Source organism: Bufo bufo, chromosome 6 (assembly GCF_905171765.1).
Source record: "Bufo bufo chromosome 6, aBufBuf1.1, whole genome shotgun sequence".
In the NCBI taxonomy this organism is placed as follows: domain Eukaryota; kingdom Metazoa; phylum Chordata; class Amphibia; order Anura; family Bufonidae; genus Bufo; species Bufo bufo.
The window spans coordinates 255438938-255462577 of NC_053394.1; the positions used below are offsets into that span (position 1 = coordinate 255438938).

Sequence of the window (23640 nt, forward strand, 5' to 3'; positions counted from 1 at the left end):
ATGTGCCCCATAATACTAGAGAATAAAATCAGAAAAAACATACAACCACCCTCACAAAGTTTATTTAGGATTAAAATCTGTATGTATGTCTCTTAAATTCAAGAGGAGATAATGTTATGTTACCTATAAAGTACAACATCAATATTCAGCATACCGTACATTGTTACTCAACGCTTATTACATTTCCCGATAATTTTCCATTAACTGTTAGAATTATTGTCATTTGCTTGCTGCTTAGTGTGTGCCAAACTGTTCATGACTCTACAAATAGTTCACTTATTTGAACCAGTCTTCAGAGTTTCTCTACTTCCTTCATAAATGTTGTAATTTCTTTACTGCAGGTAACACCAATAGTATATTTGCCTTGGATTATATCAGCGGTGCATTAACCCTGAATGGGCAGCTAGACCGAGAAAATCCCTTGTACACATCAGGATTCATTCTAACAGTTAAGGTAATGAACTTGTGTTTTCAATGTTCTAGTTTATATTATAGTGAATTTAGTTCAGCCCTTAAAATGTAATTTTCTTTTATTCTTTTATTTATTTTTTATTAAAAAGGAAGTTTGATTCCTTATATTAAAATGTTCTTTTTAATAAAGGAGGATGTCACAACACTGATGTCTGAATAAATAGAAAGCTTAGGATTCAAGGCATTAATCTGATGCTATTTATTGTTATAGCCAATTTTATAATGTGTTTCCAGTTCATTTTGATCTGTTTTATATTATTATTATTATTATTATTATTACTACACTATAAGCCATAGAGAATAAACTTTTTCCTTTACAATTTTAATGGAATATTTCTTTACAGGAAGCACCTATTATCTTAGTCACTGTAGCATGAAAAGTTATGCAACTTAAAAATATGTTTAAGATCTCTGCTTGTCGTCATTCACAGAGAACCCTAATTGATTTTGTCTTTGGGACCTAGTTCTGTTATGACCTGTTTCACTATCCCAAAAACAGAGGTCCTGTGTCCGTGTTTAAATTGAGTTGTGGTTGAGTATACTTCCTGTAACACCTTTCATAATCTATGGGATAGTCAAGTCCACGCCATTCATAAAGTTTGAACAGAGTGGCAGTGTGGGACAACCCCTATTACGGTACTATGATCCTATGATAAAGACAATTTATTATTATAATTTTTTTGCTAGAAGTAGACAGTGGAAGTAAAAGCTAAAGAGTAGTGTTGGGCGAGCATGCTCAGCTGAACACCATGTTGACTTGAGCATCGCGATGTTCGGCGGAACATCGTGTGTGCTCTAGCTGGAGTCTCCTCCCCGCACGTTTGTTGGCTGCTATGCAGCCAATAAACGTGCGGGGAGGTACTGGCACTCATTGTAATGTCAGAGCCATGTTGGTTACTGGCATTACAATGATTGGCTGGCCGAAACGCGTCATCAGGTGTTATATAGCACTTGATGACACGTGGTTCGGCTCAGTCTTAGTCAGGGAGAGCTGCACCTGAAGGGACAGATAGTGTATGGACAGGAATAGTTGTTTTCTTTTTTCAGGCAGGGTTTACTGTTGAAAGGTGTTAGAGACCCTAGCACATCCACTTTTATGAACCAGCGCAGCGTACAGATGTCCATACCCCAGGTCTTTGAACGAAAGTGCAAATACCCAGCCACCCAACAGGCCATAGCACTAAATGTGCAGCTTTCCAAATTGCTGGCCCTGTAAATGTTGCCATTTAGGTTTGTGGACAGTGAGACTTTCTGTAGACAATTAATGATTGAACATGGACAAGTGGTGCTTTTGGCCAGGGATGCTACATTTCACTGACGGCACACTGGGTGAACGTTGTGAAGGCCGAGAGCGAGTCATACCCTGGGATGGCACAGGTGCTACCGACGACAAGGATTGCGGGCCCTACTTCCATCAGGATTTCCGCCACCACCTACATTAGTGGCTGCAACGCCCCCTTCTCCTCCACTTCCACCTCTGAATTCTTATCTTGCAGCACCAGTCAGCCATCAGTCAGTAGCTGGAAGCAGTGTAGCACTGCAGTGGGGAAGCGGCAACAGGCCGTGCTGAAACTAATTTGCTTAGGTGACAAACAGCACACCGCCGCAGAGCTGTGGCAGGGTATAAGGGACCAGACTGAGTTGTGGCTCTCGCCACACAACCTACAACCAGGCATAGTTGTGTCTGATAATGACCGTAACTTGGTGGCGACTTCGGAGCTTGGCAAATTCACACACATACCATGCCTAGCCCACGTGTTTAACTTAGTGGTTCAGCGGTTTCTCAAAACCTACCCCAATTTGCCTGAGGTACTGGTGAAGGTGCGTGTGTGCCCATTTCCAAAAGTCATCTACAGCTGCCGCTGGTCTGTCAACGCTGCAGCAGCGCTTGCAATTGCCAGCTCACGACTGTTGTGCGACGTGAGCACACGCTGGAACTCCACGTTCCACATGTTGGCCAGGCTCTGTGAGCAGCTGAGGGCATTAGTGGAATACCAGCTGCAACATGGTCGTCGCCTTTCCAGTCAGCATCCACTCTTCACAAGCGACGAATGGGCATGGATGTCTGACCTCTGTGAGGTTTTACACAACTTTGAGGAATCAACACAGATGGTGAGCAGCGATGCTGCTATTATCCAGTAACAATCCCACTTCTGTGTCTACTGAAATGCCCGCTGCTCACAATGAAGGAGGACGCCTTGCATGTGGAATTGATGGAAATGGGGGAAGACAGTACACAGGGTGATAGCCAGACCACCCTCATTTAGTCTTTTCAGCACGAATTGGATGATGATGATGAGGGGGAGGAGGACCAGGAGACGGTTGCCTCCACTACAGAGGGTAGTACCCATAGCAGGTTTATTCCATCTGTTCAGCGTGGATGGGCCGAAGAGGAGGAAAAGGATGAGGAGATTGAGAGTCATCCTCCTGATGAGGACAGCGAAGTCTTGTCTGTTGGGACTGTGGTACACATGGCTGACTTTATGTTATGCTGCCTTTCCCGTGACCCTCGAATTATACGCATTTTGGCCAACACCGATTACTGGTTGTTCACCCTTCTCAACCCCCACTACAAAGAGAACTTCTCATCTCTCATTTCTGTGGTGGAGAGGACTAGCAAAATGGTGCAATACCAGAAGGGCCTTGTAGAAAAATTGCTCCAAAAATTTCCAGCTGACAACTGTGGCGGCAGAGTACGTAGTTCCTTGGGCAACCAAGGAGAGGAGATGAGGGGAACACACAGCAGTTCCAAAAGAGGCAGGGCAACACTCTCCAAGGCCTGGGACAGTTTCATGACAACCCGCCAGCACCCTTACCCTGATGCGGGGCCTAGTGTCACAAGGAGGGAAACGTTTTGGAAGATAGTGAAGGAGTACGTAGCAGACCGTGTCAGCATCCTCTGTGATCCCTCTGTGCCTTACAACTATTAGGCTGGACACGCGATGTGAGCTGACGCTCTACGCCTTGGAGGTGCTGGCCTGCCCTTCCGCCAGCGTTTTGTCAGAGCAATGTTTTAGAGGGTCAGCTCAGCAGCAGACCCTCCCCCTAATGTTTTAGATGGTCACCAGCAGGCCCTTGCTCCTAATGTTTTTGAGTGTCACCAGCAGGCCCTTGCTCCTAATGTTTTTGAGTGTCACCAGCAGGCCATCAATCATAATTTTTCAAGGCTGTGTATGATGCCCTCCTTTATGTGTAATAAAGGTTGTTTTGTAGTGCCGGTTCCTTGTAATTTTTGGCAGCCCTTTCACTTTATATACAAGTAAATATACAGGAAAGAATGTTCACTAACAATTTTTCCTCTAAAATAGATTTTATCTTCGGTTTTGTGCTTATTATTGTCAGTCTGTAAAAGTGGCGTACTACTCGGACAACATCGTTCCCAGCAGCGACCTGGTAGTCTAAGATGCATCCAGACATCCTCTCCATGCTGTTCCCAAACCATTTCAGAGGTGTTTCCATCCATTTCTGACCTTTTCATGTGAACCAGACACCCTCCCCTCTTCAGAGCAGCGGGTGCCTGGTTTAATGCTCTGGTTCTCCCATTGACTTCCATTGTGCTCTGGTGCTCTGTAGAGCACCTGAGCATCCCAAAGTGTTGTACTCGAGCACCAGAGCACCCGAGCACTTTGGTGCTCGATCAACACTACTGAAGAGCTTTAAAAATTAATGCTAAAAGCATATAGAAAAATTGCAAAACTTTTCATTATACAATGAATTGGCTTTACTGAAATAAGCATTGCCCTATAGCTTCATTTGACATACTTAAGTACTTAGGGGGGGCATTTATCATCCCCTCAGTGCCAGAAAGGTCGCAAACTGCTGCATACCGTACTTTGCTGTTGCACCGAATTTTTAAATTTTTGGGGGGTTTTGCTTTCTGCTTTTCAAAGTGGTTACTGGTGAGGGGCTGGAGTAGGCGTCCATCATATGTATTATAATCTATACCATGAATCTAGTATAGATTATAGGGAAGATTTACACCTGCTCCCTTGCTGGTCTAGATCTCCACTTTGTTGCACAGACCTGCACGGATGCACCACAAATATTAAAAGGCATGCACCTTTTATTAATTACAGTGCATCTAAAGTAGGCAAGGGAGGGATTAAGACCTGTGTATAAAACATTGGTCTTGATAAAGGCCCCCCTTAGATCTGAGTTTTTTCTAAAATCATAAGATTATTTATTACATGAAAAAACAACAATACTACTTGTGGAACAAGTACTGCAAATTTAAGAGAGCTCTGAAGCATGAAGGTACGCAATACATTGCAAAAACTATTCTAGAGCACCCCTCTATCCGATTTTCAAGCTTTTAATTAAAATCAATAAGAGTTGGACCTGTTACTTAAAAGCATTTTGAGCTGTGCTTGGTGTCAGAACTATGGAAGTAGCCATAGATCAGCAGATATTTAGTAGTACTATTGATTGGGCCAATCCCAGACTGTGCCAAAGGTGTAGAGATCATTTTTCAGTTCTAGAAGGGGCACCAGTCTTGTGGTGCTGGAAAGTGACACATAATTACAGCACTTGACCTCTGATAAGATTCGGTCAATACCCCATTATCATCATAGTGGTACTTAAGGTGCCTAGGTCTTTCATTTTCTTTCTTTAATTGGAATAAGTGAATATAAGGAACTGTATCTCATTTATGGGAACAGAACATGCTGTATTGTGACAGAAAGCAACAGGAGCATCCTATTTAAGACCTTTCTCCTTATGAAGTTGTCACGGTCATTGACAGGGTCTCGTCTACACAAAGACCAATTTGTCAGCTCAACAGAGAGAACAGTTTTGCCCTTTTGTTGCTCTGTATTTTCTGTCTGAAAACTATAGAAATCTTTAGAACATATATTACCTGAGAAAGAATTGTCAGGAAAAAAAGATATGCATGTTTACATTCTCCATTTTCAATCAGAAGTAAGCTTTTTTTTTTTTTATGATTTCACCTTATATTTTAATTAACACAAAAGTACAGTGCATGAAATTCTTAAAGGGACTTCTGTCAGGGTATTTTTTTAAACTCTAAATTCATTTAAAAAAATTAAGAATTTATGGCTGGTTTTCTTTTTCATTTTAGCAGTGCCATACCATTGAAAGTGTAACACAAAATAGTGTTCTTCAGTGGCAGTGAGCAAAGAGGGATAAAACTCCTGTATACATAAGTAACCCATTGTTAATTTACTGCTGCTGCAAGAGAAATATGTTATCTGTTAGTAAAATAGTAGATTGGTAGAATTAAAGGCATATTAAACTAAATGATTTTCAGGCCTGTTGTCAGGAACAATTGTTTATATTAACACTTCTTGATAATTGACCCATAAAATTGTGCTCTCGATTGGCCGATAAATGAGCAAACTCTCATTTGCTGGCTGATTTGTATCTTTCATCAGGATAAAAGATGCATAATTATTGTCAGCACAATAGAAAAAAAAAAAAAAAAATAGAATATTCACATGTAGGTTGTTAATTTAAGAAAAATGATAGTTTATATCTAAAGCATGTATGTTCTTAAAATCACATGTTGATTGTAAGCCTGTTGTCTATTGTGTATTTGTTCTTTTAATTCGTTGATAAGTAACAGAATGCATAATACACTGTTATACAGTTTATTTTATATTTTTATTTAATTTTACTATTTAAGGGAACAGAATTGCTGGATGACAGAAGTCCTTCTGATGCCACTGTGAAAACTACTTTCAACATTCTAGTGATTGACATCAATGACAACGCTCCACAATTTAATAGCTCGGAGTACACAGTCAGCATTCCAGAGTTAGCCCAACTTGGTTTTGCGCTGCCTCTGTATATTCAAGTGCAAGATAGGGATGAGGTAAAGCTATTATCTACATACATTTTAATATTTATTTTTTGTTGAAACTGTTTAGAGAATGAACACCATAGTTACATGACAAGCTGTAGATAAAGCTTAAAGAGCTTAAATCTCTGTCAGCAGATATAAACTATGATATTGGCTGATGTGTTGCATATGGGCTTGGCAGCTGAAGGCATCTGTGTTGGTCCCATGTTCATATGTTCTTGCATTGCTAAGAAAAATGAAGTTTTAATATATGCAAATTAGCCTCTTGGAGCAATGGGGGTGTTGCCATTACACCTAAAGGCTCAGCTTTCTCTGTAACTGTGTGCCCTATACTCTTTAAGTGACAGGACCAGGCAGTCAAAATATCACACTTAACAATGTCAATTAAAATCCCAAAATAAGCACAAGAGATGGCACTCACCGATATTGTCCAAAAGTTTCTTTATTTCTCACATGCAGTAAATGGCAGAAGGGGTACAGGATGCCACACAGGCACGGTTAGCTTTGTGTCACCATATTTTTATTACTGTATATTTTACATTTTTCCACTGACAGAGCTGTGTGCGCACTTGTTTTTTCTGTTGGGTGACCTGTAGTTATATCCAATCTGGCCCATTGCAGTAAGGTGTTAGCTGAGCCCCTATTAGACATTCCCTTGTGACTGATGGTTAAAGGGGTTGTCCCATGAAAAATATTCTACAGTTTTCAAACCAGCACCTTAATCTGAATACTTTTGTAATTACAAGTAATTAAAAATGTAGCATAGCCACTGAGTTATTAATAAAATGTATCTGTATAGCACCAGATGCAGTTTATTTTTTTCTTATTTCTTTGACCTGCTCATTAATAAGGCCACACATGCTCAGTTTCATCCTTCAACTGCCTCCTGAGCTGTGATAGGGTGAGCTGAGACACGCCCCCTGCTGCTGCAGAAAAGACAATTCCCTTGAGCTTTCAGCTTGATATAAATAAAGTAAAGCAATGAATGGGAAAACATCTGGATCCATGTGAGGTACAGGGTTGGTTCTACCGTTGTTAGAAAGAGGTTGTCATGTACTATATGAAGTCTGATTTTCATATTTTACATTAGTCATGGGATAACCCCTTTAACCTCTTTAGGACACAGGGCGTACAGGTGCATCAGGGGGGCTTCAAATGGGACAAAAAAACCAGTCTAGCAAAATCTGCCTTCCAAAAACCGTATGGCATTCCTTTCCTTCTGCGCCCTGCAGTGTGCCCGTACAGTGGTTTACGATCACATATGGAGTGTTTCTGTAAACTACAGAATCAGAGCCATAAATATTGAGTTTGGTTTGGCTGTTAACCCTTGCTTTGTAACTGGAAAAAATTATTAAAATGGAAAATCTGCCAAAAAAGTGACATTTTTAAATTGTATCTCTATTTTCCATTAATTCTTGTGGGGACACTTGAAGGGTTAACAAAGTTTGTAAAATCAGTTTTGAATAGCTTGAGGGGTTTAGTTTCTAGAATGGGGTAACTTTTTTGGAGTTTCTACTCTAGGGGTGCATCAGGGGGCTTCAAATGGGACATGGTGTAAAAAAAAACAGTCCAGCAAAATCTGCCTTCCAAAAACCGTATGGTATTCCTTTCCTTCTGCGCCCTGCCGTGTGCCCGTACAGTGGTTTACGACCACATATGGGGTGTTTCTGTAAACTACAGAATCTGGGCCATAAATATTGAGTTTGGTTTGGCTGTTAACCCTTGTTTTGTAACTGGAAAAAAAAATATTAAAATGGAAACTCTGCCATTAATTTTTGTGGAACACCTAAAGGGTTAACAAAGTTTGTAAAATCAGTTTTGAATACTTTGAGGGGTGTAGTTTCTAGAATGGGGTGGTTTCTATTATGTAAGCCTCACAAAGTGACTTCAGATCTGAACTGGTCCTTGAAAAGTGGGTTTTTGAAAATTTCTGAAAAATTTCAAGATTTGCTTCTAAAACTTCTAAGCCTTGTAACATCCCCAAAAAATAAAATGTCATTCCCAAAATGATCTAAACATGAAGTAGACATATGAGGAATGTAAAGTAATAACTATTTTTGTAGGTATTACTATGTATTATAGAAGTAGAGAAATTGAAACTTGGAAATTTGCATATTTTTCCAAATTTTTGACAAATTTTGTATTTTTTTAATAATAAAAATGAATTTTTTTGACTCTATTTTACCAGTGTCATGAAGTACAATATGTGACGAAAAAACTATCTCAGAATGGCCTGGATAAGTCAAAGTGTTTTAAAGTTATCACCACTTAAAGTGACACTGGTCAAATTTGCAAAAAATGGCCTGATCCTTAAGGTGAAATATGGCCGTGTCCTTAAGGAGTTAAGGAGATAAAGAGTCAGAACTTTAGTAATATCCAATACAATGTCAGGACTACTAAACAATTAAAGGATAACTCATATTTTTTTTTTTATTTGCTAGTTTATGAGCTCTAGGCATGTATACCTGAGTTAGTCTGTCAATGATTGCCAAAAGATCTGTAATTACCTTATAATAACAGCTTTCATTAATGTCTCCTGTCCCTTTCCACTGCTTCCTTAAAAGACCGGGCTCATCGGTCTCCGGTCCTTCACACTGCATGCCTGCATTAGGCTTCAGAGTGAGGAGGTGTGTCTCTCAGTAATCCAATCTGATTGGCTGGCAGGAAGCTGCTGGCTACAGCAAGTTTGTATGTGACCTGAGGGAATGCAGCTTTGGCCTCAGAGAACTGGCAGAGGAGCCATCTTGAGAAGATCCTCATAATGTAGTATTCAAAACAGCTTTAACTAAGGGGAAAACTCAAGGAAAACAGTGGTAAGTGAAGAAACTAAAGATTGCTTTATGCATAATGCTGCTGCAGCAGTAACATATGCTAAAATAGATTTTTTTTATGAAAATATGAGTTATCCTTTAAGTAATTAAAGTGTTAACTATTTACTTGTGAATGATTTTGCCATATTCACAGCTTTCTCATCAAGCTATATTTAGTCATATCAGAATTGTGTGTAAAGATTAACAATTTCCACAAGCGCTTATTTTAGACTTTCTAAAATAGAGACAAGCAACCTTTGTTACACTGCTAAATAAATTTCCATTCCAAAATGCTGTCTATTTTGTAATGAATATTTTATATATGCCTTAAAGGCATATTTCAGCTTTATGATTTTGATGACCTATCCTCGAGATCGGTCATCAATATGAGATAAGTGACACCAAGTACCCTCACTGATGAGCTGTTTCAGGCAGGCGGTGGTTCTCAAAATGGTAGAGTGGTTGGAGCCAGAAGCAAAAGGCTCCAGTGGCTGTGCCAGCTTTTTGCAGCTTAGTTCCGATTCAAGTGAATGGAAGCATAGCCAATATATACTGAATGAAGCCTTCTGCTTCTTGCTCCATCTCCCCCAGCTTCCCAGAACAGCTAATTGGTGTGGAATCTGAGTGTCAGACCCCCACCGATCTGATATTGGTGACTTATCTGGAGGATAGGTCAGGAATATCGAAAACTGGATCGGTCATCAACATAAAAAAGCTGAAATATTGCTTTACTTCTAAAAATTTACTGAATAGAATCCTATAAAATGTAGACCTGTGTAGAGGTTTACTAGCTTTCTATACCCATGTTTTCAAATAACTGATCCTGCATTGTTTGTCTTTTTCCATTCTTCTGAACATGATAGATGAGTAATTACACAACACATCTTATTATGCACCTCTTCTGTATAGTGTTTTCCAATCTTTCTTGTATTCCATGTGGGCCCAACTTCAGCTTTCTCATATACAGTTATCTCCTCATTCATACCCTCTGTGGCTCTCTCTCTACTTAGAGGCCTTGGTGGCCAGACTGTGTTTTGAAGCTCAGAGATCCCTACTGGTTTCCTCCTGTCCCTTTCATTTTGTTGCCTCAGCACCTTGTAGAGTTATATCAAGATGGAAATTTCAAGATAGAGAAGTGAATTGGGATCTATTTCTGTCAACATTATTATTTTCTTTTTTAAGCAACACATGAGGCTTAATATGACAACAGTGATTTATCTCTGTAAAAGAAAAAACAATAAGAATTTAAGACAAGTAATAAGAAAAATGTACACAAAAATGTGTCAACAGTCTTTATCTATTTTTACTTACATTATTGTAATTGTGAACCACTGAAATTGACATTTTTTTTTTTTTTAGTTCTCATGCAATTTACAAAGTGGTTTTAAACTGAGCCACTACACTATATAACAAATGTATTCTTAGTATAAAGTATATGTATGTATCTAGCCTGGTAAAGTTTATATTGTGACCGTCATAAATAATGTTTAAAATAAAAAGTGTTGCAGGAAAAAGTTTAGAGATTTCATATTCTTCACAGGTATGATTTAAAATGACCTGTCTGCTTCCAGTGAAACTTGTGGGCTAATTGCTCTAATTAATTTGACTTGAACATGTGGCAGGAGGCTCTGAGTAGATGTCAGAAATCCCTAACTCAACAGGCAGCTTATGCCATTTAGGTCTTATTATTTTAGCATGCCATTCAGGTCATTGTTAAGAAAATTAAACCTTAATTTCATAGTGGGCAAATGGGAAATGAATGTGGAAATAATGGCAATTTGTCCTTATGATTGTGAATGCAAGGATTGTTCATGGCAGTGTATAGAAAATTAATACCTTTTTGCATTGCCATCATGTTATATAGCATGTTATATTCAAATTAATGCTAATGTACTCTTCTATAAACTGAAGTGTTGTGGTTTCCCACAATTACCTTCTTCTGTAAAAAAGTAAGGATAACCAGGTCCAGTTCATCCTTTTTACAGCTTAGGTGAGGGTGGCACCCAACTGAAATATTGCAAAAATTTTATTGTATAATAGGTAACTTTATTTCAGTATTTGCACAGAGGCATAGCAAACTTAATGGATATAGTTCACAGAAGTGGCACAAATGCTTGGTGGTTCCACTTATGCTTTGTAACATGTTATACTTCGTAGTTGCTAAAGACCAACTATTACTATTGCCATAGCAGTCCCTTACTGAGGCACAGAGAACTGTGAGGCACACTATTAGTCCCCTAAAAGGTCAGATTGCGGCCCAAGATGGCTGTCAGTTTTGCCATGGCTTGAGGTGCCACTATTGTAACCACCATAATCACAGGTATAAATGGAGTCACCAGTTGTCGTCCCCCCCCCCCCCCCCCCAACCTCTTCTTCAGGGCAGGAGCAGTGAAGACTGAGAGGACTCCACTGAAAGCTTTCTTTGGGGATACAAGGAGAAGGAGCAGGAGGAACACTGTGACCCCTCGCTTCACAGCAGGGGGTTGGACTCTGAAGTCACCTCCACGTCATCCTGCTGCCAGTGAGAGGACTGAGTCATCCAATAAACAATATCATCCTCTCTCTCCTCAACTATAATGTTGCGCCTTTCCAAAACCAACAGGGACACCTGCGGCCTACTACTATTACTACTACTTCTGGCCGGCTAGATGGTGCTGCTACTACCCACATTCTGGCTCTGGGTCTTTCATTTGGAACCCTTCCATAGCCCAGACACTTTTGGGCCATTCAGATAATGTTGTGTGCTACCCTGTGTATTGGTGTAGTAATCACGTATACATGCTGCTTAAATAAATTAACCCCCCCCCCCCAAAAAAAATAAAAAATAAAAAATTGCTACTGTGTGGAGAAATAAATGAACATTAACGGATGATTAAGGGGCAGGCCTCATGCTCAATTTCTCGTTATCACTGACAGGTAGATTGCTGCCCTATCCTGTGTCTTGTACAAACCGGATTCCAAAAAAGTTGGGACACTATACAAATCGTGAATAAAAACTGAATGCAATGATGTGGAGGTGCCAACTTCTAATATTTTATTCAGAATAGAACATAAATCACGGAACAAAAGTTTAAACTGAGAAAATGTACCATTTTAAGGGAAAAATATGTTGAATCAGAATTTCATGGTGTCAACAAATCCCCAAAAAGTTGGGACAAGGCCATTTTCACCACTGTGTGGCATCTCCCCTTCTTCTTACAACACTCAACAGACGTCTGGGGACCGAGGAGACCAGTTTCTCAAGTTTAGAAATAGGAATGCTCTCCCATTCTTGTCTAATACAGGCCTCTAACTGTTCAATCGTCTTGGGCCTTCTTTGTTGCACCTTCCTCTTTATGATGCGCCAAATGTTCTCTATAGGTGAAAGATCTGGACTGCAGACTGGCCATTTCAGTACTTGGATCCTTCTCCTACGCAGCCATGATGTTGTGATTGATGCAGAATGTGGTCTGGCATTATCTTGTTGAAAAATGTAGGGTCTTCCCTGAAAGAGATGACGTCTGGATGGGAGCATATGTTGTTCTAGAACCTGAATATATTTTTGCATTGATGGTGCCTTTCCAGACATGCAAGCTGCCCATGCCACACGCACTCATGCAACCCCATACCATCAGAGATGCAGGCTTCTGAACTGAGCGTTGATAACAACTTGGGTTGTCCTTGTCCTCTTTGGTCCGGATGACATGGCGTCCCAGATTTCCAAAAAAAACTTCGAATCGTGACTCGTCTGACCACAGAACAGTCTTCCATTTTGCCACACTCCATTTTAAATGATCCCTGGCCCAGTGAAAACACCTGAGCTTGTCGATCTTGCTTAGAAATGGCTTCTTCTTTGCACTGTACAGTTTCAGCTGGCAACGGCGGATGGCACGGTGAATTGTGTTCACTGACAAAACTGCCACCCTATCCCGTAGTTTCTAAAATGGGGTCACTTTTTTGGAGTTTCTACTCTAGGGGTGCATCAGGGGGGCTTCAAATAGGACATGGTGTCACAAAACCGCTCCAGCAAAATCTGCCTTCCAAAACCGTATGGTATTCCTTTCCTTCTGCACCCTGCCGTGTGCCCATACAGCGGTTTATGACCACATATGGGGTGTTTCTGTAAACTACAGAATCAGAGCCATAATTATTGAGTTTTGTTTGGCTGTTAACCCTTGCTTTGTAACTGGAAAAAAAATATTAAAATGGCAAATCTGCCAAAAAAGTGAAATTTTGAAATTGTATCTCTATTTTCCATTAAATCTTGTGCAACACCTAAAGGGTTAACAAAGTTTGTAAAATCACTTTTGACTTCCTTGAGGGGTGTAGTTTCTTAGATGGGGTCACTTTTATGAAGTTTCTACTCTAGGGGTGCATCAGGGGGGCTTCAAATGGGACATGGTGTCAAAAAAAAACAGTCCAGCAAAATCTGCCTTCCAAAAGCCATACGGCACACCTTTCCCTCTACGCCCTATTGTGTGCCCATACAGTAGTTTACGGCCACATATGGGGTGTTTCTGCAAACTAAAGAATCGTGGCAATAAATATAGCATTTTGTTTGGCTGTTAACCCTTGCTTTGTTACTGGAAAAAATGGATTTAAATGGAAGATTTGCCAAAAAATGTAAATTCTCAAATTTTATCTCCATTTGCCAATAACTCTTGTGGAACACCTAAAGGGTTAACAAAGTTTGCAAAATCTGTTTTGAATACCTTGAGCGGTGTAGTTTCTTATATGGGGTCACTTTTATGGAGTTTCTACTCTAGGAGTGCATCAGGGGGGCTTCAAATGGGACATGGTGTAAATAAAATTTGCCCAAAAATCTAAATTCTGACATTTTATCACCATTTGCCATTAACTCTTGTGGAACATCTAAAGGGTTAACGACGTTTGTAAAATCAGTTTTGAATACCTTGAGGGGTGTAGTTTCTAGAATAGGGTCATTTTTGGGTGGTTTCTATTATGTAAGGCTCACAAAGTGACTTCAGACCTGAACTGGTCCCTAAAAAGTGGGTTTTTGAAAATTTCTAAAAAATTTCTATATTTGCTTCTAAACTTCTAAGCCTTGTAACATCCCCCAAAAATTAAATATCATTCCAAAATGTATCCAAACATGAAGTAGACATATGAGGAATGTAAAGTAATAACTATTTTTGTAGGTATTACTATGTATTATAGAAGTAGAGAAATTGAAACTTGGAAATTTGCAAATTTTTACAAATTTTTGGTAAATTTTGTATTTTTTTATAAATAAAAATGATTTTTTTTAACTTCATTTTACTAGTTCCATGAAGTACAATATGTGACGAAAAAAACTCAGAATGGCTTGGATAAGTAAAAGCGTTTTAAAGTTATCCCCACTTAAAGTGACACTGGTCAGATTTGCAAAAAATGGCCTGGTCCTTAAAGGGTTTCTACCACTTCGTTTTCACATAATTAGCTTTCAGACACTAGCGATCCGCTAGTGTCTGCTATAACAAACAATCCTAATATAATAGCTTTTGTGGCAGCCATTTTGCTAAAAAAAGAACTTATATTGATATGCTAATGAGCCTATAGGTGCTATGGGGGCGTCATTAGCACCTACAGGCTCGGTCTACCTTCACAAAATGCCGCCGCCCAGTGCGTCCCTCCAGCCCGCCCATCTCCTCCGGAATGCGATCCTTCCTGTGAGCCAGCGGACGAATTCTCGCACATGCGCCGTGCTCATCTGTATTCGGCGCCTGCGCAGTGAATGTCTGACCGCTCCCTGCTCAGACATCTCCACTGCGCCTGCGCCGATGATGTCATAGTGCTCCAAGGAACAGGCGCAGTGGAGATGTCTGTGCAGAAAGCGGTCAGACATTCACTGCGCATGTGCCGAATACAGATGCGCACAGCGCATGCGCGAGAATTCGTCCGCTGGCTCACAGGGAGGATCGCATTCCAGAGGAGATGGGCGGGCTGGAGGGACGCGCTGGGCGGCATTTTGTGAAGGTAGACAGGCTGAAAGGGAAGACATCGGTCTGCCGTCCCACCCATCGGGTCTCCGTCACAGCAGTGCGTGGACCCAATGGACACCAGAGACCTGTGAGGATATCGCACATGATGCAGTTAGTGCTGACCGCGGCAGTGTGAGGGTTAATGTGCTGGCATCGGTATTTTCACCAATGCCGACACATACAGCAGGGGTCCGGCTATCAGTGACTCCCAGACCCCTGCAGCTGATCGCGCGGGCGCAGCTCCTGCGCCCGCCCAATCAGCTTGCCGTATCTGTATTGTGCTGGGATTTCAGACACACTTCCCTGCACCGTACATATACGCGCTGGTATCCTACGGGTTAATACACACCGGTAGATTGCTGCTATACCTTATGTTTTGTAGTAATCACATATATATGATGGTTTAATTAAATTTAACAATCCTTTAAAAATGTACAGTAAATTCCAACCACGTGGAAACTGAATATCAGTAACCAGACGATTGAGACTTGACACTAAATTTCACCTTAAAACACTGTAAGATTGCTGTAACACCAGGGTTTTTGATGTAGTAATCACATATACATGCAGCTTAATTAAATTGACCCCCCCCCCCAAAAAATAAAAATAAAAATATTAAAATTGTGACCACGTGGAAACCGGAAAGACGTAAACAGACAATTGAGGCTTGTTGCTAAATTTCACCTGTATACACACTGGTAGATGACTGCTACACAAGGGGTATTGCTGCAAGAATCATGTATACAGTCGTGGCCAAAAGTTTTGAGAATGACACAAATATTAGTTTTCACAAAGTTTGTTGCTAAACTGCTTTTAGATCTTTGTTTCAGTTGTTTCTGTGATGTAGTTAAATATAATTACACACACTTTATACGTTTCAAAGGCTTTTATCGACAATTACATGATCTTTATGCAAAGAGTCAGTATTTGCAGTGTTGGCCCTTCTTTTTCAGGACCTCTGCAATTCGACTGGGCATGCTCTCAATCAACTTCTGGGCCAATTCCTGACTGATAGCAACCCATTCTTTCATAATCACTTCTTGGAGTTTGTCAGAATTAGGCTACTTTCACACTAGCGTTCGGGTGTCCGCTCGTGCGCACCGTTTGAAGGGGCTCACGAGCGGCCCCGAACACATCCGTCTGGCCCCAATGCATTCTCAGTGGAGGCGGATCCACTGAGAATGCATCCGCCTGCCAGCGTTCAGCCTCCGCTCAGTGAGCGGACACCTGAACGCTGCTTGCAGCGTTCGGGTGTCCGCCTGGCCGTGCGGAGGCGAGCGGATCCGTCCACACTTACAATGTAAGTCAATGGGGACGGATCCGCTTGAAGATGACACTATATGGCTCAATCTTCAAGCGGATCCGTTCCCCATTGACTTTCAATGTAAAGTCTGAACGGATCCGATCAGGCTACTTTCAGACTTAGAAAATTTTCTAAGTAATAATGCAGACGGATCCGTTCTGAACGGATGCAAACGTCTGCATTATCGGAGCGGATCCGTCTGATGAAACATCAGACGGATCCGCTCCGAACGCTATTGTGAAAGTAGCCTTAGTTCGGTTTGTTTGTCCACCCGTCTCTTGAGGATTGACCACAAGTTCTCAATGGGATTAATATCTGGGGAGTTTCCAGGCCATGGACCCAAAATGTCAACGTGTTGGTCCCCGAGCCACTTAGTTATCACTTTTGCCTTATGGCACGGTGCTCCATCGTGCTGGAAAATGCATTGTTCTTCACCAAACTGTTGTTGGATTGTTGGAAGAAGTTGCTGTTGGAGGGTGTTTTGGTACCATTCTTTATTCATGGCTATGTTTTTGGGCAAAATTGTGAGTGAGCCCACTCCCTTGGATGCGAAGCAACCCCACACATGAATGGTCTCAGGATGCTTTACTGTTGGCATGACACAGGACTGATGGTAGCGCTCACCTTTTCTTCTCCGGACAAGCCTTTTTCCAGATGCCCCAAACAATCGGAAAGAGGCTTCATCGGAGAATATGACTTTGCCCCAGTCCTCAGCAGTCCATTCACCATACTTTCTGCAGAAGATCAATCTGTCCCTGATGTTTTTTTTGGAGAGAAGTGGCTTCTTTGCTGCCCTTCTTGACCACAGGCCATCTTCCAAAAGTCTTCGCCTCACTGCGGGTGCAGATGCGCTCACACCTGCCTGCTGCCATTCCTGAGCAAGCTCTGCACTGGTAGGAACACTCTGTGCCCTTAAACAGTACATCCTGGACAGGGCATCTGCGTTTCCAAGCTGACGCCCGGGCCTATGTTCAACTGTAAAACTATAATCTTGAAGAGACATGAACCATCGGGTCACTCACCTGTTTTTTCTCACGGTTTTGGCACATCCATTTAAGGGGGGCATGGTCAGTTACCAGTTTGAAATGTTCTCCCTACCAAATAATACCCGAGAGCTTCTATGGCCCTCTTAACTGCCAAACACTCCTTTTCTACAATGGAGTATTTATTTTCATGTTCATTTAACTTTTTACTCAGGTACACTACAGGATGCTCTTCCCCAGCCCTTACTTGCGACAACACAGCCCCTATACCAACATCCGAGGCATCTGTTTGCACAATGAACTCCTTTTTAAAATCTGGTGTGACTAACACTGGGTGGGCACATAGAGCCTGCTTCAGGTTCTGAAAGGCCTGTTCCGCTTCCGTGGTCCATTTGACCATGGTTGAATCCTTCCCTTTTGTAAGGTTCGTTAAAGGGCTCGTAATGCTGGCAAAATTTTTAATAAAACGCCTATAATAACCAGTTAAACCTAGGAATGCTCTGACTTGTTTTTTGTTCAAGGGCCTTGGCCAGCTCTGGATGGCTTCCACTTTGTTTATTTGAGGTTCTATAACTCCTCGAACAATCATGTACCCCAAGTACTTTGCCTCTTCTTGCCCAATGGCACATTTTTTTGGATTCGCTGTTAACCCTGCTTCCCTAATAGAATTCAGGACGGCTTCTACCCTTTGTAGATGACTTTCCCAATCTGTGCTATGGATTATCATATCATCTAAATAGGCAGTTGCGTATCTACGATGTGGTCTTAAAATTTTGTCCATCATCCTCTGAAATGTGGCCGGGGCCCCATGCAAACCAAAGGGAAGGACTACATACTGAAAATGGCCATCAGGGACACTAAAAGCAGTTTTTTCTTTGGCCCCCTCAGTCAACGGTACTTGCCAGTAACCTTTTGTAAGATCTAATGTGGTAAAGAACCTAGCATTACCAAGCCTATCAATCAGCTCATACACTCGAGGCATTGGGTAAGCATCAAACTTTGAGACAGTGTTCAGTTTCCTGAAGTCATTACAGAAACGTATGGTGCCATCAGGTTTGGGAACCAAGACTATAGGACTAGACCAGTCACTATGGGACTCCTCTATAACCCCTAACTGAAGCATTGTTTGGACTTCTTGGGAGACAGCTTTACGTCTAGCCTCAGGTATTCTATAAGGCTTTTGGTTGACTCTGACCCCTGGTGCGGTTACAATATCATGTTTAATTATATCTGTTCGACCAGGTAGCTCAGAAAATACATCTTTATTTTTCTGTACAAACTCCTTTTCCTCTTGGGTTTGAGATCCCGACAAAGTGTCTGCAATTTTTACCTCTGGTATCTCAACGCTACATTCCTTTTTCCCACTGCTGTAAGCTGCTAACACCTCTCGGTCCTTCCAGGGTTTGATTAGGTTCACATGATAAATTTGGTAGGGCTTACGTCTACCTGGTTGGTGAACCCGGTAATTCACCTCTCCGACCTTCTCAACTATTTCATAAGGTCCTTGCCATTTGGCCAAAAATGTACTTTCTACTGTGGGGACAAGGATTAATACCCTATCCCCAGGGTTGAAGTTTCTTACTTTAGCCGACCTGTTGAAAACCCGGGACTGACTCTCCTGGGCCTGCAGCATATGTTCTTTTACAATGGGCATTACTTTTCCAATCCTTTCCTGCATTTGGGACAAGTGTTCAATCACACTTTTGTAGGGTGTAGCCGCACTCTCACAGGTGTCTTTGGCAATATCCAAAAGACCCCGATGGTGCCGACCATACACTAGCTCGAACTGAGAAAATCCGGTAGATGCTTGAGGCACCTCCCGTACAGAAAACATAAGATATGGTAAAAGACAATCCCAGTCTTTCCCATCCTGTGCCACCACTTTTCTGAGCATCCCTTTTAAGGTTTTGTTGAACCTTTCAACTAATCCATCCGTTTGGGGGTGATAAACTGAGGTACGTAAGTGAGTTATTTTCAACAGTTTACACAACTCTTTTGTAACCTTTGACATAAAGGGCGTCCCCTGGTCAGTGAGTACTTCTTTAGGTATGCCCACTCTAGTAAATATCTGGAACAACTCCTTGGCTATCACTTTTGCAGAGGTTTTCCTTAGAGGTATTGCTTCAGGATAGCGGGTAGCATAATCAAGGACAACCAAAATGTATTGTGACCTCTGGCAGACTTAACAAGAGGTCCCACCAAATCCATTGCAATCCTCTCAAAGGGAGTTTCAATAATCGGGAGTGGTACTAACGGACTCCTAAAGGTCGCTACCGGGTTGTGTAATTGACACTCTGGCAATGAATCACAGTATTCTTTTATCTCCTTATGTACCCCGGGCCAATAAAACCTCAGCAAAATCCGGTCTTTGGTTTTTTCATAAGCCAAGTGCCTTCCTAGCACATGTGAATGGGCTAGATCCATCACCTTTTGGCGATGCGATTTTGGGACCACAAGTTGCTCCACAACTTGTCCATTTTGCTCCACAACTTGTCCATTTTGCTCATCAACTCTATATAAGAGTTCATTCTCTATAGAAAAATGGAGAAATATTTTCTCTACCCCAGTAGCTTAAGGTACCCCATTGACTACTTTCACACTTTGCCATGCATGGGTTAATGTAGGGTCCCTGAGTTGAGCGGTCCCAAAGTTATCATTGGAGACTGGCAAGTCAGGGAGACCAATTTCCGGGGACATCAGTATCACCTGCAAGCACTGCTAAGGGAAAATTCTCGGTTTCACTCTGGGTCACCCCTACTGTTTGCACATTTTCAGTCTCAGCCAGGGGAATGGGATCTACAGCAGACCCACTTAAACACTTATCAAGCATATTCCACATTTTCCAAAACAGAGGAAAATCACACCCCACAATGACAGTATGCAACAGACTGTTTACAACCCCCACTTCATGGGTTACTTTCCCGCACTGGGTTTCAAAAGAGACTATAGCAGTGGGGTACTATTTGTATCCCCATGTATGCAGATGACCCCCATCTGTCTCTTTTGCAGCTTCCTAGTGTCCACCAGGCTGCCATGCACAAGAGTCACTAGACTACCAGAGTCCAACAGAGCTTGAACTGAGTGTCCTTCAATCACCAAGCTGCAAGTTTGTCGCTCCATATCTGGGGTCGGCAAGGCAGAGTAGGCAGGTCCCGCAAACAATGACCTCCTCCGCCCACTGTCACACTCCATAGGCTCATCAGCCAAAGGACAGTTGGCAGCCACGTGGCCTAGTCCTTGACATCGCCAGCAAACAATGTTTTTGACCGCCCAAGGCTGTCTAGGGCTAACTGGCTTAAGAGGTCTGGCTAATAGGTCAGTCTCAGTTCCTACTTTACGGCCCTCCCTCGCCCCCTTTAGATTAGGAACAGTCTTACCGCGATCAGTAGACTTCTGGCTCCCTGGGGCTGGCCAAGTAGGAGAGAGGTCTTGGAGATACTCCTCGGTGTTCAGATACCGCTCCACTAGGGCGACGAGCTGATCCACATCCCTGGGGTCCGCTTGTCCCACACAGCGCTGTATCCGAACTGGTAGAGCACGAACAAACCGGTCGAGGACCACTCTTTCCACCACCTGAGTGGCTGTAGATACCTCTGGCTGTAGCCATTTTTTAGCCAGGTGAAAAAGATCATACATTTGCAACCTCGCTGGTTTATCCAATTGGAAAGTCCAGTTGTGCACTCGCTGGGCTCTGACCGCAGATGTTACACCCAAGCGAGCGAGAATTTCTGCTTTCAGTTTTGGGTACTGTCTGGCATCCTGCTCACTCAAATCATAGTAGGCTTTCTGTGGCTCCCCACTCAGAAATGGAGCAAGGGTGTCTACCCACTGTTCGGCTGGGAGTTTCTCTCTTTCAAAAATGGTGAGGTAGGTCTCCACATCATCCCCTGCTACCATTTTTTGAAGGGAAGCTTGCACTCTCCTCCCCACAGAGATGGATTCCTCCTGGACATGGGGCCTTTCAGCCAGCACCACTATCTGCTCCACCAGACTTTTATTAAGCGATTGCTGTTCTCTGAAACCAGCTTGCGTAGTCTCCATGAACAACCGATTGTTTTCCTGCTGGTTAGCATTCGCCTTTTGGAGCTGTATGTTAGCCTGGATCAGCTGTTTCAGCACTTCCTCCATATCTGCACTGTTTGTTTTTTTCAGAACAGCAGATTTAACCCAGGACATAAAACTTGCAGGATTTTTGTGCACGCATCCTCCACCATATGTAGCGGGATTAGCTCACGGGACCGCCGTCTCCTGGGATAGACGGGCGCTATAGGCACATAAAACACAGTCCAGTCCAAGCAAGTATGGTGCAACTGGCCTCAGCCAGTTTTATTGACTTTTGCAGAAAAATAATTAAACAAAACAGTTCAAAACAAATGAAATACCTGGCCGTCTGGCCACTACTTCTAAACAGGCAGTAGTCCCTAACTACATGGAACTGAGCCTTGTGCCCAGCTCCATCAACCAAACACACTGTTTTTCACTCACCCAGCAGGGTTCTTCCCAGGAGCAGAGAGATCAGCTAGTGAGCTGTTTGCCCTTTTATAGCACACTCAGGTTCCAAGGTGATTAGCCACAGTTACCCTGAATACCTGGAGTGGCTAATTGGAGCAGGGACCCACCCAACTCTCCCTGCTCCAAGCAGCCAGGCCCTTCTAACCAGGTTTTTTAACAAAACACTTGCAAAGAGAAAACCGAGTTTTCCTTGCTGTCAATTCCCTGGCTGCTTTTTTTAGAACGTATAGGACAGGAACCTAGGTGAAATGTAGACTCCTTCTACCACTTTCCCCCTGGTCCTGTCACAATACATATATATATATATAAAATTATAAAAAAATATATATATTATGCGCGGACTTCAATTTATTATAGCACAAAGGGTGGAGACATATTCTCCAATTGTGCAACCTGCTTTTGGTGTTTATTCAAACTCAATTGATTATTTTTATTCCTATTATTCTTATGTGTCATTTTTTTAAATCATTTTAATATATCTATGCAGTCACCATTTTAATTAATCTTAACCTTTTGCTCCTATTATTTTTTGGTTTTATATATATATATATATATATATATATACAGTACAGACCAAAAGTTTGGACACAGCTTCTCATTCAAAGAGTTTTCTTTATTTTCATGACTATGAAAATTGTAGATTCACACTGAAGGCATCAAAACTATGAATTAACACATGTGGCATTATATACATAACAAACAAGTGTGAAACAACTGAAAATATGTCATATTCTAGGTTCTTCAAAGTAGCCACCTTTTGCTTTGATTACTGCTTTGCACACTCTTGGCATTCTCTTGATGAGCTTCAAGAGGTAGTCCCCTGAAATGGTTTTCACTTCACAGGTGTGCCCTGTCAGGTTTAATAAGTGGGATTTCTTGCCTTATAAATAGGGTTGGGACCATCGGTTGCGTTGAGGAGAAGTCAGGTGGATACACAGCTGATAGTCCTACTGAATAGCCTGTTAGAATTTGTATTATGGCAAGAAAAAAGCAGCTAAGTAAAGAAAATCATGTGGCAATCATTACTTTAAGAAATGAAGGTCAGTCAGTCAGCCGAAAAATTGGGAAAACTTTGAAAGTAAGGGCTATTTGACCACGAAGGAGAGTGATGGGGTGCTGCGCCAGATGACCTGGCCTCCACAGTCACCGGACCAGAACCCAATCGAGATGGTTTGGGGTGAGCTGGACCGCAGAGTGAAGGCAAAAGGGCCAACAAGTGCTAATCATCTCTGGGAACTCCTTCAAGACTGTTGGAAGACCATTTCAGGGGACTGCCTCTTGAAGCTCATCAAGAGAATGCCAAGAGTGTGCAAAGCAGTAATCAAAGCAAAAGGTGGCTACTTTGAAGAACCTAGAATATGACATATTTTCAGTTGTTTCACACTTGTTTGTTATGTATATAATTCCACATGTGTTAATTCATAGTTTTGATGCCTTCATAGTCATGAAAATAAAGAAAACTCTTTGAATGAGAAGGTCTGTACTGTATATAATTGTTTTAAAATAATTATTTTTTTTTCTTTATTCGATACGTTGGTTCGCCAAATTTGTGGGGAAAAAATTGATTTGATACAAATATATTCGCTGTGAATTACATAAAAAAATGGCTATTTCCTGCTGCTGAGAGCCTTCATAGTGGTGTGAGACACTGTGCATTCTAGTAACACGCGTAGGGAGTCTGCTTTGGTAGTGAAATTATACTGTGAGTCCATATGACATGCAGATGACAGGCGTCACTCTTAGAATCACTGCACACTTTACTTATTAGGGCAGTCACAGGGCC

General features: G+C 41.8%; 1 protein-coding gene across 1 annotated transcript in view; it reads left to right on the forward strand.

The window, feature by feature from the left end:
- The window catches only part of CDH23 (cadherin related 23), a 1196655-nt gene that overhangs the window by 390085 nt on the left and 782930 nt on the right, over positions 1-23640 (forward strand). The window contains exons 8-9 of the mRNA XM_040438415.1: positions 342-454; positions 6113-6301. Coding sequence (XP_040294349.1) covers positions 342-454; positions 6113-6301 — 302 coding nt within the window. The remainder of the gene's footprint in view (positions 1-341; positions 455-6112; positions 6302-23640) is intronic.